Genomic DNA, 14,154 nt, shown 5'->3' with positions numbered 1-14,154 from the left:
GTCTGTAGCAATTTGGGTCAAGAGTGTCCCCTCCTTTGAAGAGGGGGATGACAGCAGCTGCTTTCCAATCTATGGGAATCTCAGACGACACCAAAGAGAGGTTGAACAGGCTAGTAATAGGGGTTGCAATAATTTCGGCAGATAATTTTAGAAAGAAAGGGTCCAGATTGTCTAGCCCGGCTGATTTGTAGGGGTCCAGATTTTGCAGCTCTTTCAGAACATCAGCTGAATGGATTTGGGAGAAGGAGAAATGGGGAAGGCTTGGGCGAGTAGCTGTGAGGGTTGCAGTGCTGTTGACTGCAGTAGGGGTAGCCAGGTGGAAAGCATGGCCAGCCGTAGAAAAATGCTTATTGAAATTCTCAATTATAGTGGGTTTATCGGTGGTGACAGAGTTTCCTATCCTCAGTGCAGTGTGCAGTTGGGAGGAGGTGTTCTTATTCTCAATGGACTTTACAATGTCACAGAACTTTTTTGAATTTGTGTTGCAGGAAGCAAATTTCTTCTTGAAAAAGCTAGCCTTGACTTTTCTAACTGCCTGTGTATATTGGTTTCTAACTTTCCTGGAAAGTTGCATATCACGGGGGCTGTTCGATGCTAATGCAGAACGCCACAGGATGTTTTTGTGTTGGTTAAGGGGAGTCAGGTCTGGGGAGAACCAAGGGCTATATTTGTTCCTGGTTCTACATTTTTTGAATGGGGCATGATTATTTAAGATGGTGAGGAAGGCATTTAAAAAAAATAACCAGGCATCCTCTACTGACGGAATGAGGTCAATATCCTTCCAGGATACCCGGGCCAGGTCGATGAGAAAGGCTTGCTCGCTGAATTGTTTCAGGGAGCGTTTGACAGTGATGAGTGGAGGTCGTTTGACCGCTGACCCATTACGGATGCAGGCAATGAGGCAGTGATCGCTGAGATCTTGGTTGAAAACAGCGGAGGTGTATTTAGAGGGCAAGTTTGTTAGGATAATATCTATGAGGGTGCCAGTGTTTAAGGCTTTGGGGTGGTACCTGGTGGGTTCATTAATAATTTGTGTGAGATTGAGGGCATCAAGCTTGGATTGTAGGATGGCTGGGGTGTTAAGCATGTCCCAGTTTAGGTCACCTAGTAGCACGAGCTCTAAAGATAGATGGGGGGCAATCAGTTCACATATGGTGTCCAGAGCACAGCTGAGGGTGGTCTATAGCAGGCGGCAACGGTAAGAGACTTGTTTTTAGAGAGATGGATTTTTAAAAGTAGAAGTTCAAATTGTTTGGGTACAGACCTGGATAGTAGGACAGAACTCTGCAGGCTATCTCTGCAGTAGATTGCAACACCGTCCCCTTTGGCCGTTCTATCTTGTCTGAAAACGTTGTAGTTAGGGATGAAGATTTCAGTTTTTGGTGGTCTTCCTAAGCCAGGATTCAGACATGGCTAGGACATCCACGTTGGCAGAGTGTGCTAAAGCAGTGAATAAAACAAACTTAGGGAGGAGGCTTCTAATGTTAACATGCATGAAATTTAGGCTATTACGGTTACAGAAGTCATCAAAAGAGAGCACCTGGGGAGTAGGAGTGGAACAAGGCACTGCAGGGCCTGGATTCACCTCAACATCACCAGAGGAACAGAGAAGGATGAGGATAAGGGTACGGATAAAAGCTATAAGAATTGGTCGTCTGTGACGTCCGGAATAGAGACAAAAAGGAGCAGGTTTCTGGGGGCGATAAAATAGCTTCAAGGTATAATATACAGACAAAGATATGGTAGGATGTGAATACAGTGGAGGTAAACCTAGGCATTTAGTGATGATGAGAGAGATATTGTCTCTAGAAACATAATTGAAACCAGAAGATGTCATAGCATGTGTGGGTGGAGGAACTGAGAGGTTGGGTAAGGTATAATGAGCAGGGCTAGAGGCTCTACAGTGAAATAAGCCAATAAACACAAACCAGAACAGCAATGGACAAGGCATATTGACATTAAGGAGAGGCATGCTTAGCCGAGTGATCAAAGGGTCCAGTGAGAATTAGATAGCTAGCCGAGCCATAGGTAGCAAGCTGGTAGAAGATGGAGGGAAGTCTGTTTTTAGCCACCTCGTGCGTTTCCGTCTGTAGATTAGTGGGGTTCCGTGTGGTAGGGGGGACCAGTCCAATAGGGTTCGTTACTATATATATATATACACACGCACACGCACACGCGCACACACACACACAAGGCCGGCCGAGACTATAAGAAGACAGTTGCAGAATAAATTCAACCACACCTTGGTTTATCACAAAACCGGTAGCAACCTCTGTCCCGAGAAGTCCACACAGCATATTGCCTGTATTGTGACAGACAGTTACATGACCTAGCAAGTTCATGTTAACGAAATCTTCGGACCACTAAACAACTATTGATTTAGAATCACCGAGTTACTGCAAGTCGCAAATTTCAACATCATAAAATCACCTCTGCTTAGTCTAATACAGTGACTGTTTAGTCCAATCAATGTTAGCTAAATATGATGTGGCTGTCCATGGTTCTGATTTCTGTGTGTTTGGGCAAGTCGAAAACATGTTGACTCACCCTACTTGTAGAGAAACGCCAATGACCTTTTTTTCATGTTGACGAAACGGTCTATCACTCTGTCATACAGTACATGCTTATGTTTTTTTGTTGTCCTAGGCTACCTGGCTAAAATGCTTGCTCACTAGCCTAACTTCTATTCATGGGCAACGTTAGCTAGTCAACATTAGCCTTCTACAGATTGAACTTCCATCCTCTTAAGACCAGGGCAACAACAATGTATGAATTAATGGTTGGATCAGAATCACCATTATAATCATTGGCCAGTACGGAGAATTAAGTAAAACCACAAGTCCAAATCCATATCTCCATGGCTAATTTAGGAAAGGGTCAATTCTAGCTAGCTGGCTAGGTAGCCACCGGAGGACAACAACGCAATGATGCAACTATTCATGTTTTTCTGTCAATGAGGCATGCTCTCAATGGGATTTAATAGGAGTGAAGCCAAATCCAAACTGGCTTCCCTTGATACTTTTTTTGGTGCGCCAGGACCATTCACTGTTGAGCTCGCTCAGTTTAGCTCAACGCTGATTGGCACATTTTGTAATACTTTTTTTGGTCAAAGGAGGCCAGATCCTCACTGGCTTCCCTTGCTTCAATGTTACGGGCGACAACAATGTCATACTCGTTTGGACCAGACCGCGTCAGATAGATGGCTTACACGTAGAGCGAGAGGGGGGGGGGCTGTTTCGCTCGCTTGGATGCTTTCTCTTGTGAAGTACATTCAGCCTGTTGCGAATTGAAGGACAATGATGAAACACAGAAAATTATGTTTATTCATTCTTTTTTTGGGAAGGGGGGGTGGGGGGTTGCTTCCGCATTATTGTTGCAGTGAGCTTGCAGAGAGAGACCCTGACCCCCAGTTTTTCAGAAGTTATCGATATAGGTTTCGCCTATGGATAGTATTAAATGTATAACAATTACAAATCATTGACATGAATGGGAACTTCCATTCTATTAATTATATTTCTATGCTTTTAATCCTATCGATAACTTGAAAAACTGGACCCTAGTCTAATCATAGAATGCAATTTAGTCTCCAACTCCTTGGCTGTGTTTGCTTGGCTAAGGGCTTCCTAAATGTACTTTAACTTTTTTATTTTTTTTACTGTTGTCAGATGACGGATCAGACGATAATGCATCTCAACCAGAAGATTTGGTAAGACTCATTGACATCACCAATAGTACCGTGTGATTTAGCTCAGATGAATTGAGAAATAATGTTAACCTGCTCTTCTAGGGTCCTCCGGGGAACCTGGAGGCAGAGCGGGAGCAAATACAGAGAGAGATTGAAGAGTTGGAGTGCACTCTTGGCCCAAATGCATCTAATGCTGAGATGATGTCAGGTAGCCATTGCCCTTGCCTTGTGTTCTTTAAACAGGTTATGCATTGTTTCATGAATACATTTTCCTGCATTTCTACCACGTGTGACTTTTTTTTATAATGTGTTGAAACAGATGAGGATGTCCAAGGAAGTGAAACAGAATCGGTTCGTATTGATTATCATTTTCACTATTCTATCACTCCAGTTTATCACATGATGTAAATAATACAGTATGTCAAGTAAGGTGTCTGTAAAATGCCTGCCCTCTCCTTTCTCCCACGTCTGGTAGAGCAAAGAGGACAGTGCTGAGGAGCTGGATCTACCCCAGAACACAGATACATGTCTGCAAATGAACCTTGTTTACCAGGAAGTGTTGAAAGAGAAATTAGAGGAGCTGGAGCAACTGTTATCAGCCAATCAACACCAACAAGTAAGAGGCCAACAACTAAAAGCATACAGCTTTTCTTAAAGGTGCCGTATGGAATCTGTTAAATGAAGCTGTGCCATGTAATAATGTCCGTCTTTCCCTACAGAAAGAGATTATGACTCAGCTCTCTGGCACAGGAACTCCCCAGGCTACCACTTCTGGACAACCCACACTGAAGCTTTTCTTGGGGAGCTTTCTGAAGCCCTATTTCAGAGATAAAGTCACATTTCTGGTGGGTATCAGACTGCAGATTCAGCACAATATGAGCAGGGTCAGGCGAATATAGCTTTGGTCAAAGGTACAGTACCAGTCAAAAGTTTGGACACACCTACTCATTGAAGCGTTTTTCTTTATTTGACTATTTTCTACATTGTAGAATAGTAGTGAAGACAAACTATGAAATAACACATATTTGATCATGTTGTAACCAAAAAAGTGTTAAACGAATCAAAATATATTTTATATTTGAGATTCTTCAAAGTAGCCACCCGTTGCCTTGACAGATTTGCACGCTCTTGGCATTATCTCAACCAGCTTCACCTGGAATGCTTTTCCAACAGTCTTGAAGGAGTTCCCACATATGCTGAGCACTTGTTGGATGCTTATCCTTTACTCTGTGGTCAAACTCATCCCAAACCATCTCAATTGGGTTGCGGTCGGGTGATTGTGGAGGGCAGGTCATCTGATGCAGCACTCCATCACTCTCCTTGGTCAAATGGCCCTTACACAGCCTGGAGGTGTGTTAGGTCATTGTCCTGTTGAAAAACAAATGATAGTCCAACTAAGCCCAAACCAGATGGAATGGCTTATCGCAGCAGAATGCTGTGGTAGCCATGCTGGTTAAGTGTGCCTTGAAATCTAAGTAAACCACTGACAGTGTCACCAGCAAAGCACCATCACACCTCCTCCTCCATGCAACATGGTGGGAGCCACACATGCGGCGAACATCCGTTCACCTACTCTGCATCTCACAAAGACACGGCTGTTGGAACCAAAAATCTCTGATTTGGACTCATCAGACCAAAGGACAGATTTCCACGATCTAATGTCCATTGCTCGTGTTTCTTGGCCCAAGCAAGTCTCTTCTTCTTATTGGTGTCCTTTTAGTAGTGGTTTCTTTGCAGCAATTAGATCATGAAGGCTTAATTCACGCATTCTTTGAACTGTTGATGTTGAGATGTCTGTTACTTGAGCTCTGAAGCATTTATTTTGGCTGCAATTTCTGAGGCTGGTAACTCCAATGAACTTATCCTCTTCAGCATAGGTAACTCTGGGTCTTCCTTTCCTGTGGCGGTCATGAGACAGTTTTTGTGACTGCACTTGAAGAAACTTTCAAAGTTCTTAAATTCCCCAATTGACTGACCTTCATGTCTTAAAGTAATGATGGACTGTCATTTCTCTTTGCTTATTTGAGCTGCTCTTGCCATAATATGGACTTGGTGTTTTACCAAATAGGGCTATCTTCTGTATACCACCCCTACCTTGTCACAACACAACTGATTTGGCTCAAACGCTTTAAAAAGGAAAGAAATTCCACAAATTAACTTTTAATAAGGCACACCTGTTAATTGACTACCTCATGAAGCTGGTTAAGAGAATGCCTGGAGTGTGCGAAGCTGTCATCAAGGCAAAGGGTGGCTACTTTGAAGAATCTCAAATATAAAATATATTTTGCTTTGTTTAAACACTTTTTTGGTTACTACAGTACCAGTAAAAAAGTTTGGACACACCTACTCATTCAAGGTTTTTTCTTTATTTGTACTATTTTCTACATTGTAGAATAATAGTGAAGACATAAAAACTATGAAATAACACATGGAATCATGTAGTAACTAAAAAAGTGTTAAACAAATCAAAATATATTTGAGATTCTTCAAAGTAGCCACCCTTTGCCTTGATGACAGCTTTGCACACTCTTGGCATTCTCTCAACCAGCTTCATGAGGTAGTCGCCTGGAATGCATTTTAATTAACAGGTGTTCCTTGTTAAAAGTTAATTTGTCATTTCTTTCCTACTTAATGTGTTTGAGCCAGTCAGTTGTGACAAGATAGTCCTAATTTGTAAAAGACCACATCCATATTATGGCAAGCACAGCTCAAATAAGCAAAGAGAAACGAGTCTACCATTATTGAAAGACATGAAGGTCAATCAATCCGGAAAATTTCAGGAACTTTGAAAGTTTCTTCAAGTGCAGTCGCAAAAACCATCAAGCGCTATAATGAAACTGGCTCTCATGACGACCGCCACAGGAAAGGAAGACCCAGAGTTACGTCTGCTGCAGAGGATAAGTTCATTGGAGTTACCAGACTCAGAAATTCCATCCCAAATGAATGCTTCACAGAGTTCAAGTAACACACACATTTTAACATCAACTGTTCAGAGGAGACTGCGTGAATTAAGCCTTCATGATCGAATTGCTACAAAGAAACCACTAAAAGACACCAATAATAAGAAGAGACTTGCTTGGGCCAAGAAACACGAGCAATGGACATCAGACTGGTGGAACTCTATCCTTTGGTCTGATGAGTCCAAATCTGAGATTTTTGGTTCCAACAGCCGTGTGTTTGTGAGATGCAGAGTAGGTGAACGGATGTTCGCCGCATGTGTGGTTCCCACCATGAAGCATGGAGGTGTGGGGGTGCATTGCTGGTGACACTGTGATTTATTTAGAATTCAAGGCACACTTAACCAGCATGGCTACCACAGCATTGTGTAGCGGTACGCCATCCCATCTGGTTTACGCTTAGTCCCACTATCATTTGTTTTTCAACAGGACAATGACCCAACACACCTCCGGGCTGTGGCATGGCCATTTGACCAAGAAGGAGAGTGATGGAGAGCTACATCAGATGACCTGGCCTTCACAATCACCGGACTGCAACCCAATTGAGATGGTTTGGGATGAGTTGGTCCACAGAGTGAAGGAAAAGCAGCCAGCAAGTGCTCAGCATATGTGGGAACTCCTTCAAGACTCTTGGAAAAGCATTCCAGGTGAAGCTGTTTGAGAGAATACAAAGAGTGTGCAAAGCTGTCATCAAGGCAAAGGGTGGCTACTTTGAAGAATCTGAAATATAAACTGTATTTTGATTTGTTTAACACTTTTTTTTTGTTTACAGCATCATTCCATATGTGTTATTTCATAGTTTTGATGTCTTCACTATTATTCTACAATGTAGAAAATAGTAAAAATAAAGAAAATCCAGGAATGAGTAGGTGTGTCCGAACTTTTGACTGGTACAGTATATCTCCATGTTTTAACATTACCTCTCCGACTCCCACAGGGCCCACCTGCTAATCCAGAAGCCAGAGAGAAGATGAGTAAAAGGATCGGACCTACTGACGACGTCAAGATGAAAAGATGTGAGTACAAAAATAATAAATGTTAGACCTTAGTGCTTCTTGCATCCTTGTTATGTGACATCACCACTATCAGAATGTGGCGTCTTGATTACTTTTTAAATTGCCGATTTTGTATTTTCAGGGGAAGGGTGGCAGAAGACTCTGCTGATAAATGCTGTCATGAAAGACAGCATGAAACGCATGATACAGCCCAAGCTGTCCAAGTAAGTAAAGAGTAAAGGGATGTTTTCCCCTGAAAAGTATTTTATACATTTATTTTTTTTCATCATGTACTGTGCCTATAGAAAGTCTACACCCACTTGAGCCTATGGAAGAAGAATCGATAACACAAATTTAAACTGCAACGTTTGAACTTTTTTCACATTTTGTTGCATTTTAAAGTGGGATTGAAATAGATGTAATTGTGATATTTTTTGGGTCGTTGATCTACATAAAACACACCGTAGTGTCAAAGCGAAAAGAAAATGCATATTTAAAAAAATCAAATAAAAAATAAAGTATAGTTGTTGTATAAGTATCACCTACTTTGTTTAGGCAAGACTAAATTAGTTCAGAAGTCAAATTTGGCTTAAATCACAAAAGTTATATGGATTCTGTGTGAAATAATAGGGGTTGACATGATTTTTGAATGACTACCTCTGTCCTCCATAAATACAACATCTGTAAGGTCCCTCAGTCAAGTATTGAATTTCAAGCACAGATTCAACTACAAAGACCAGGGAGATTTTCGAAAGCATCATAAAGAACGGCAGTGATTGGTAGATGGGTAACAATAATAAATCAGACATTTGAATATATCTTTAAGCATGGTCAAGTTAATAATGATGTTATGGATGATGTATTAAAAAGACTACAGAGTGTGGCTGTGATAGGAGAATTGAGGATGGATCAACAACATTGTAGTGACTCAAAAATAATGACCTAAAGGACAAGAAGAAAAATATGCAGAATGAAAAAATATTCCAAAACATGAATGTGTATTTAACAAGGCACAAAAGTAATACTGAAAAGGAGTACACTTTTTGGCCTAAATGCAAAGCCTTATGTTTAGGGCATGGTGGTGGCTGCATCATGGAATGGGTATGCTTGACATCAACAAAGACTGGGGAGTTTTTCGGGATGGAGCTAAGCACAGGCAAAATCCTAAAGGAAAACATGCTTCAGTCTGCTTTACCCCAGATACAGAGAGGAATTCACCTTTCAGCAGGACGATAAACTCCAACACAAAGCCACACTTACACTGGAGTTGCTTACCAAGAAGACAGTGAATGTTACTGAGTGGCCAAGTTACAGTTTTGACTTAAATCTGCTTGAAAATCTATAGCAAGACTGGAAAATGTACGTCTAGTCATGATCCCCAACATCTTGACAGAGCTTGAAGAATTTAGAAAATAATAATCGGCAAATATTGCACAATACAGGTGTGCATGAGCTTTGCACACTTGCTAAAGGTGTTTCTAACATTTATTGACTCGGGGTGAATACTTATCTATTCACGCTATATTAGTGTTAAGTTTTCATTCATCTTTAAAAATTATTTGAATTTTTCTTCCACCGACATTAGTGTTTTATGTAGATCATTGACAAAAACTTAGTTAAATCGATTTCAATCTTACTTTGTAAAGCAACAAAATGTGAAAAAAGTGTAGATGGGATTTGAAATGGTAATTTATTATTATTTGTTATTCGCTCCTGTGCTTTTCAAAATGTAGCAAAACTTCTGATTTTTACACAGGGTGCATGAAATGTAGGTTAACATTTATTGAGGATTGGTGTCGGCCCATCTGGAGGCTTTGACAACTGAAAACGTTCTACTCTGGCTGAAAATAGTAGTGCAGACCTACTGTCATAGCGTTGTATTTTATTCCTCTTTGTTTTGTGTTTTCAAGCACTTTGAGATTATTTCTGTAAAGAAAAGCTCTATAGAAGTTGAATAGATTATGATTATTAACCCAATGGCCTTCATGAATGACATGAAGTTTCTTTTGTCTCATAGGGTGGAATACCTTACACAGAAAATGGTCAACGCTGAAAATGTGGAAAAGCAAATCCTGCGGAAACAAGTCACTGAAATCGAAAAGGACATTGAAGCCATCAGGTGATTACCGTCATAACTCTTTAATGGGAAATAATGATCTAGCCTATTAATTCCAAGATGCGTCAGGTTATCTTGTCAGACAGGTCTGTTTTGAGTTTGTTCTCACTTTACGCGAAGAGGTTAAATGGATTTTAATTGTTTAATCAATATGTATGGTAATGTTCATTCCTGACTCAATTAAATGAAATGTATTTATAAAGCCCTTTTACATCTGTTGATATCTCAAAGTGCTGTACAGAAACCCAGCCTAAAACCCCAAACAGCAAGCAATGCAGGTATAGAAGCACGGTGGCTAGGAAAAACTCCCTAGAAAGGCCAGAACCTAGGAAGAAACCTAGAGAGGAACCAGGCTATGAGGGGTGGCCAGTCCTCTTCTGGCTGTGCCGGGTGGAGATTATAACAGAACATGGCCAAGATGTTCAAATGTTCATAGGTGACCAGCAGGGTCAAATAATAATAATCACAGTGGATGTCGAGGGTGCAACAGGTCAGCACCTCAGGAGTAAATGTCAGTTGGCTTTTCATAGCCGATCATTCAGAGTAGCACGTCCGGGGACAGCAAGGAGTCATCAGGTCAGATAGTCCTGAGGCATGGTCCTAGGGCTCAGGTCCTCCGAGAAAGAGAGGGCATACTTAAATTCACACAGGACACCGGATAAGACAGGAGAAATACTCCAGATATAACAGACCTGCCCTAGCCCCCCGACACACAAACTACTGCAGCATAAATACTGGCAGCTGAGACAGGAGTGGTCAGGAGACACTGTGGCCCCATCCGACGATACCCCCAGACAGGGCCAAACAGGCAGGATATAACCCCACCCACTTTGCCAAAGCACAACGCCCCCACACCACTAGAGTGATATCTTCAACCACCAACTTACCATCCTGAGACAAGGCCGGGTATAGCCCACAAAGATCTCCGCCACGGCACAACCCAAGGGGGGGGGGCGCCAACCCAGACAGGAAATCACGTCTTTGACTCAACCCACTCAAGTGACGCACCCCTCCCAGGGACGGCATGGAAGAGCACCAGTGACTCAGCCCCTGTAATAGGGTTAGAGGCAGAGAATCCCAGTGGAGAGAGGGGAACCGGCCAGGCAGAGACAGCAAGGGCGGTTCGTTGCTCCAGTGCCTTTCCGTTCACCTTCACACTCCTGGGCAAGACTACACTCAATCATAGGACCTACTGAAGAGATATGTCTTCAGTAAAGACTTAAAGGTTGAGACCGAGTCTGCGTCTCTCACATGGGTAGGCAGACCATTCCATAAAAATGGAGCTCTATAGGAGAAAGCCCTGCCTCCAGCTGTTTGTTTAGAAATTATAGGGACAGTAAGGAGGCCTGCGTCTTGTGACCGTAGCATACGTGTAGGTATGTATGGCAGGACCAAATCGGAAAGATGGGTAGGAGCAAGCCCATGTAATGCTTTGTAGGTTAGCAGTAAAACCTTGAAATCAGCCCTTGCCTTAACAGGAAGCCAGTGTAGAGGCTGGCACTGGAGTAATATGATCACATTTTTTGGTTCTAGTAAAGATTCTAGCAGCCGTGTTTAGCACTATCTGAAGTTTATTTAGTGCTTTATCCGGGTAGCCGGAAAGTAGAGCATTGCAGTAGTCTAACCTAGAAGTGACAAAAGCATGGATTCATTTTTCTGCATCATTTTTTAACAGAAAGTTTCTGATTTTTGCAACGTTACGTAGATGGGGAAAAAAGCTCTCCTTGAAACAGTCTTGATATGTTTGTCAAAAGAGAGATCAGGTCCTTCACAGTTCACAAACCATTGCTGTATAATCGTTTCCGGATCTGCTTTACATTACAGTGCACTGAAGGAGGATGAGCTGATGGGTGGCCGCTATGATGACCATGATTGGCAAAAGATTTCCAATATTGATGTGGGTTGAGTAACTTCTGTCATCTCCCCCGTTAGTTTTCCTATTGTTAAAAAGGCTTAAGTGTTGACTGAAATCTTATTCCTATCCAGTTTGAAGGCATCCGTGAAGCTGAACACATAAAAAGCTTTTGGCAGAACTACCTGCATCCCTCCATTAACAAATCCAGTTGGAAGGAAAACGAAATTGAGATGCTCAAGAAAGTCGCTGTAAAACATGGGCACCGCAACTGGGATCAGATTGCTGATAAACTTGGGGTAAGAGCAGATGTATAGTATTGGCCAATCATGACTCGTGGTTATTACCCTTTCCTATCAGTGGGATCCAGAGGCGCTATTTCCAGTCCTGATTTGCACAGTTTGATTGATTGGACTTTGCTTAGAGATAAGTGCTTGACTGAACTGTTTAAGTTTCTCGGTAGTAGGTAGATGAAGTGTAATTCCCTGAACGTCTTCACACAAACCATTTCTTTGAATGTGTAAATGATTCAGCGTTATCCATTCTGAACTCGTGTCTCCCCCCCGTCTCACACACAGACCAACAGGACAGCCTTCATGTGTCTCCAGACGTACCAGCGCTACATCTGCACCGACTTCAGGAGGAGGAGGTGGGGCGGCGTGGAGGACGAGATCCTTCGAGAGCTGGTGGAGAAGATGCGTATCGGGAACTACATCCCGTACACCCAGAGTAAGTCCCCGCCACCCAGTGTACACCCTGGGGTTTTGCGCATGAACATTTTTTGTTTGTGCACATCGGTGACGGTTGTTGTTATTGATGTCCCCTTCACTGTTATGCTCCAGTGGGGCGAAAAGCTCTCGGGATACTACTTACTGTCCACTGCTCTAGTCTACAAACTAGTTTCTCTAGACAGAGTGCTTGTTCAATACAAGATACTGTAGCTTGTCGTTGTAGTGCATCGTGTGTTGGGTTCTGGAAATTTCACTTGCTTTCTCCGTGATTTCTGTTTTACTCCAGTCTCCTATTTCATGGAGGGCCGGGATTCATGCCAGCTGATGTATCGGTGGACTCAGGTTCTGGACCCCACCCTCAAAAAAGGCTATTGGTCTAAAGAAGAAGATGAGGTATGGTCAGGAGGGTTTGGGGATTTTTGGGGGGGAAATTGATGTGATTCATCTACTCTGTTACAAGGACACTTTGAGATATGTTCACTACCGTTCAAAAGTTTGGGGTCACTTAGAAATGTCCTTGTTTTCCATGAAAACATACATGAAATGAGTTGCAAAATGAATAGGAAATATAGTCAAGATGTTGACAAGGTTATAAATGTTTTTTTTTTTTTCAATTGAAATAACTGCTTTCGTCCAAAGAATCCTCCATTTTCAGCAATTACAGCCTTGCAGACCTTTTGGCATTCTAGTTGTCTATTTGTTGAGGTAATCTGAAGAGATTTCACCCCATGCTTCCTGAAGCACCTCCCACAAGTTGGATTGGCTTGATAGGCACTTTTTACATACCATACAGTCAAGCTGCTCCCACAACAGCTCAATAGGGTTGAGATCTGGTGACTGTGCTGGCCACTCCATTATAGACAGACTACCAGCTGACTGCTAATTCCCTAACTCGTTCTTGCGTAGTTTGGAGCTGTGCTTTGGGTCATTGTCATGTTGTAGGAGGAAATTGGCTCCAATTTAAGCGCTGTCCACGGCATGGCAAAATGGAGTGATGGCCTTCCTTCAAGATCCTTTTTACCCTGTACAAATCTCTCACTTTACCACCACCAAAGCACCCCCAGACCATCACATTGCCTCCACCATGCTTGACAGATGGCGTCAAGCACTCCCCCAGCATCTTTTCATTTTTTCTGCGTCTCACGAATGTTCTTCTTTGTGATCCGAACACCTCAAACTTAGATTAGTCTGTCCATAAAACTTTTTTCCAATCTTCCTCTGTCCAGTATCTGTTCTTTTGCCCATCTTAATCTTTTCTTTTTATTGGCCAGTCTGAGATATGGCTTTTTCTTTGCAACTCTGCCTAGAAGGACAGCATCCCGGCGTCGCCTCTTCACTGTTGACGTTGGGACTGGTGTTTTGCAGGTACTATTTAATGAAGCTGCCAGTTGAGGACTTGTGAGGAGTCTGTTTCTCAAACTAGACACTAATGTACTTGTCCTCTTGCTCAGGTTTGCACCAGGGCCTCCCACTCCTCTTTCTATTCTGGTTAGGGCCAGTTTGCACTGTTCTGTGAAGGGAGTAGTACACGGCGTTGTACGAGATCTTCAGTTTCTTGGCAATTTCTCACATGGAATTGCTTTCATTTCTCAGAAAAAGAATAGACTGACAAGTTTCAGAAGAAAGTTATTTGTTTCTGGCCGTTTTGAGCCTGTAATCGAACTCACAAATGCTGATGGTCCAGATTCTCAACTAGTCTAAAGAAGGCCAGTTTATTGCTTCTTTAATCAGAACAACAGTTTTCAGCTGTGCTAACATAATTGCAAAAGGGTCTTCTAATGATCCATTAGACTTTTAAAATGATAAACTTGGATTAGC

General features: G+C 42.3%; 1 protein-coding gene across 1 annotated transcript in view; it reads left to right on the top strand.

Annotated features, from left to right (window-relative positions):
* The window catches only part of LOC106580121 (snRNA-activating protein complex subunit 4), a 28,414-nt gene that overhangs the window by 4,554 nt on the left and 9,706 nt on the right, over positions 1-14,154 (top strand). The window contains exons 3-14 of the mRNA XM_014160815.2: positions 3,666-3,706; positions 3,788-3,893; positions 4,005-4,036; positions 4,161-4,301; positions 4,405-4,530; positions 7,580-7,658; positions 7,780-7,861; positions 9,655-9,756; positions 11,578-11,650; positions 11,740-11,904; positions 12,184-12,334; positions 12,623-12,729. Coding sequence (XP_014016290.2) covers positions 3,666-3,706; positions 3,788-3,893; positions 4,005-4,036; positions 4,161-4,301; positions 4,405-4,530; positions 7,580-7,658; positions 7,780-7,861; positions 9,655-9,756; positions 11,578-11,650; positions 11,740-11,904; positions 12,184-12,334; positions 12,623-12,729 — 1,205 coding nt within the window. The remainder of the gene's footprint in view (positions 1-3,665; positions 3,707-3,787; positions 3,894-4,004; positions 4,037-4,160; positions 4,302-4,404; positions 4,531-7,579; positions 7,659-7,779; positions 7,862-9,654; positions 9,757-11,577; positions 11,651-11,739; positions 11,905-12,183; positions 12,335-12,622; positions 12,730-14,154) is intronic.

This window comes from Salmo salar, chromosome ssa20 (assembly GCF_905237065.1).
Source record: "Salmo salar chromosome ssa20, Ssal_v3.1, whole genome shotgun sequence".
NCBI classification, from domain to species: domain Eukaryota; kingdom Metazoa; phylum Chordata; class Actinopteri; order Salmoniformes; family Salmonidae; genus Salmo; species Salmo salar.
This window is presented reverse-complemented; position numbering and strand designations above follow the sequence as displayed.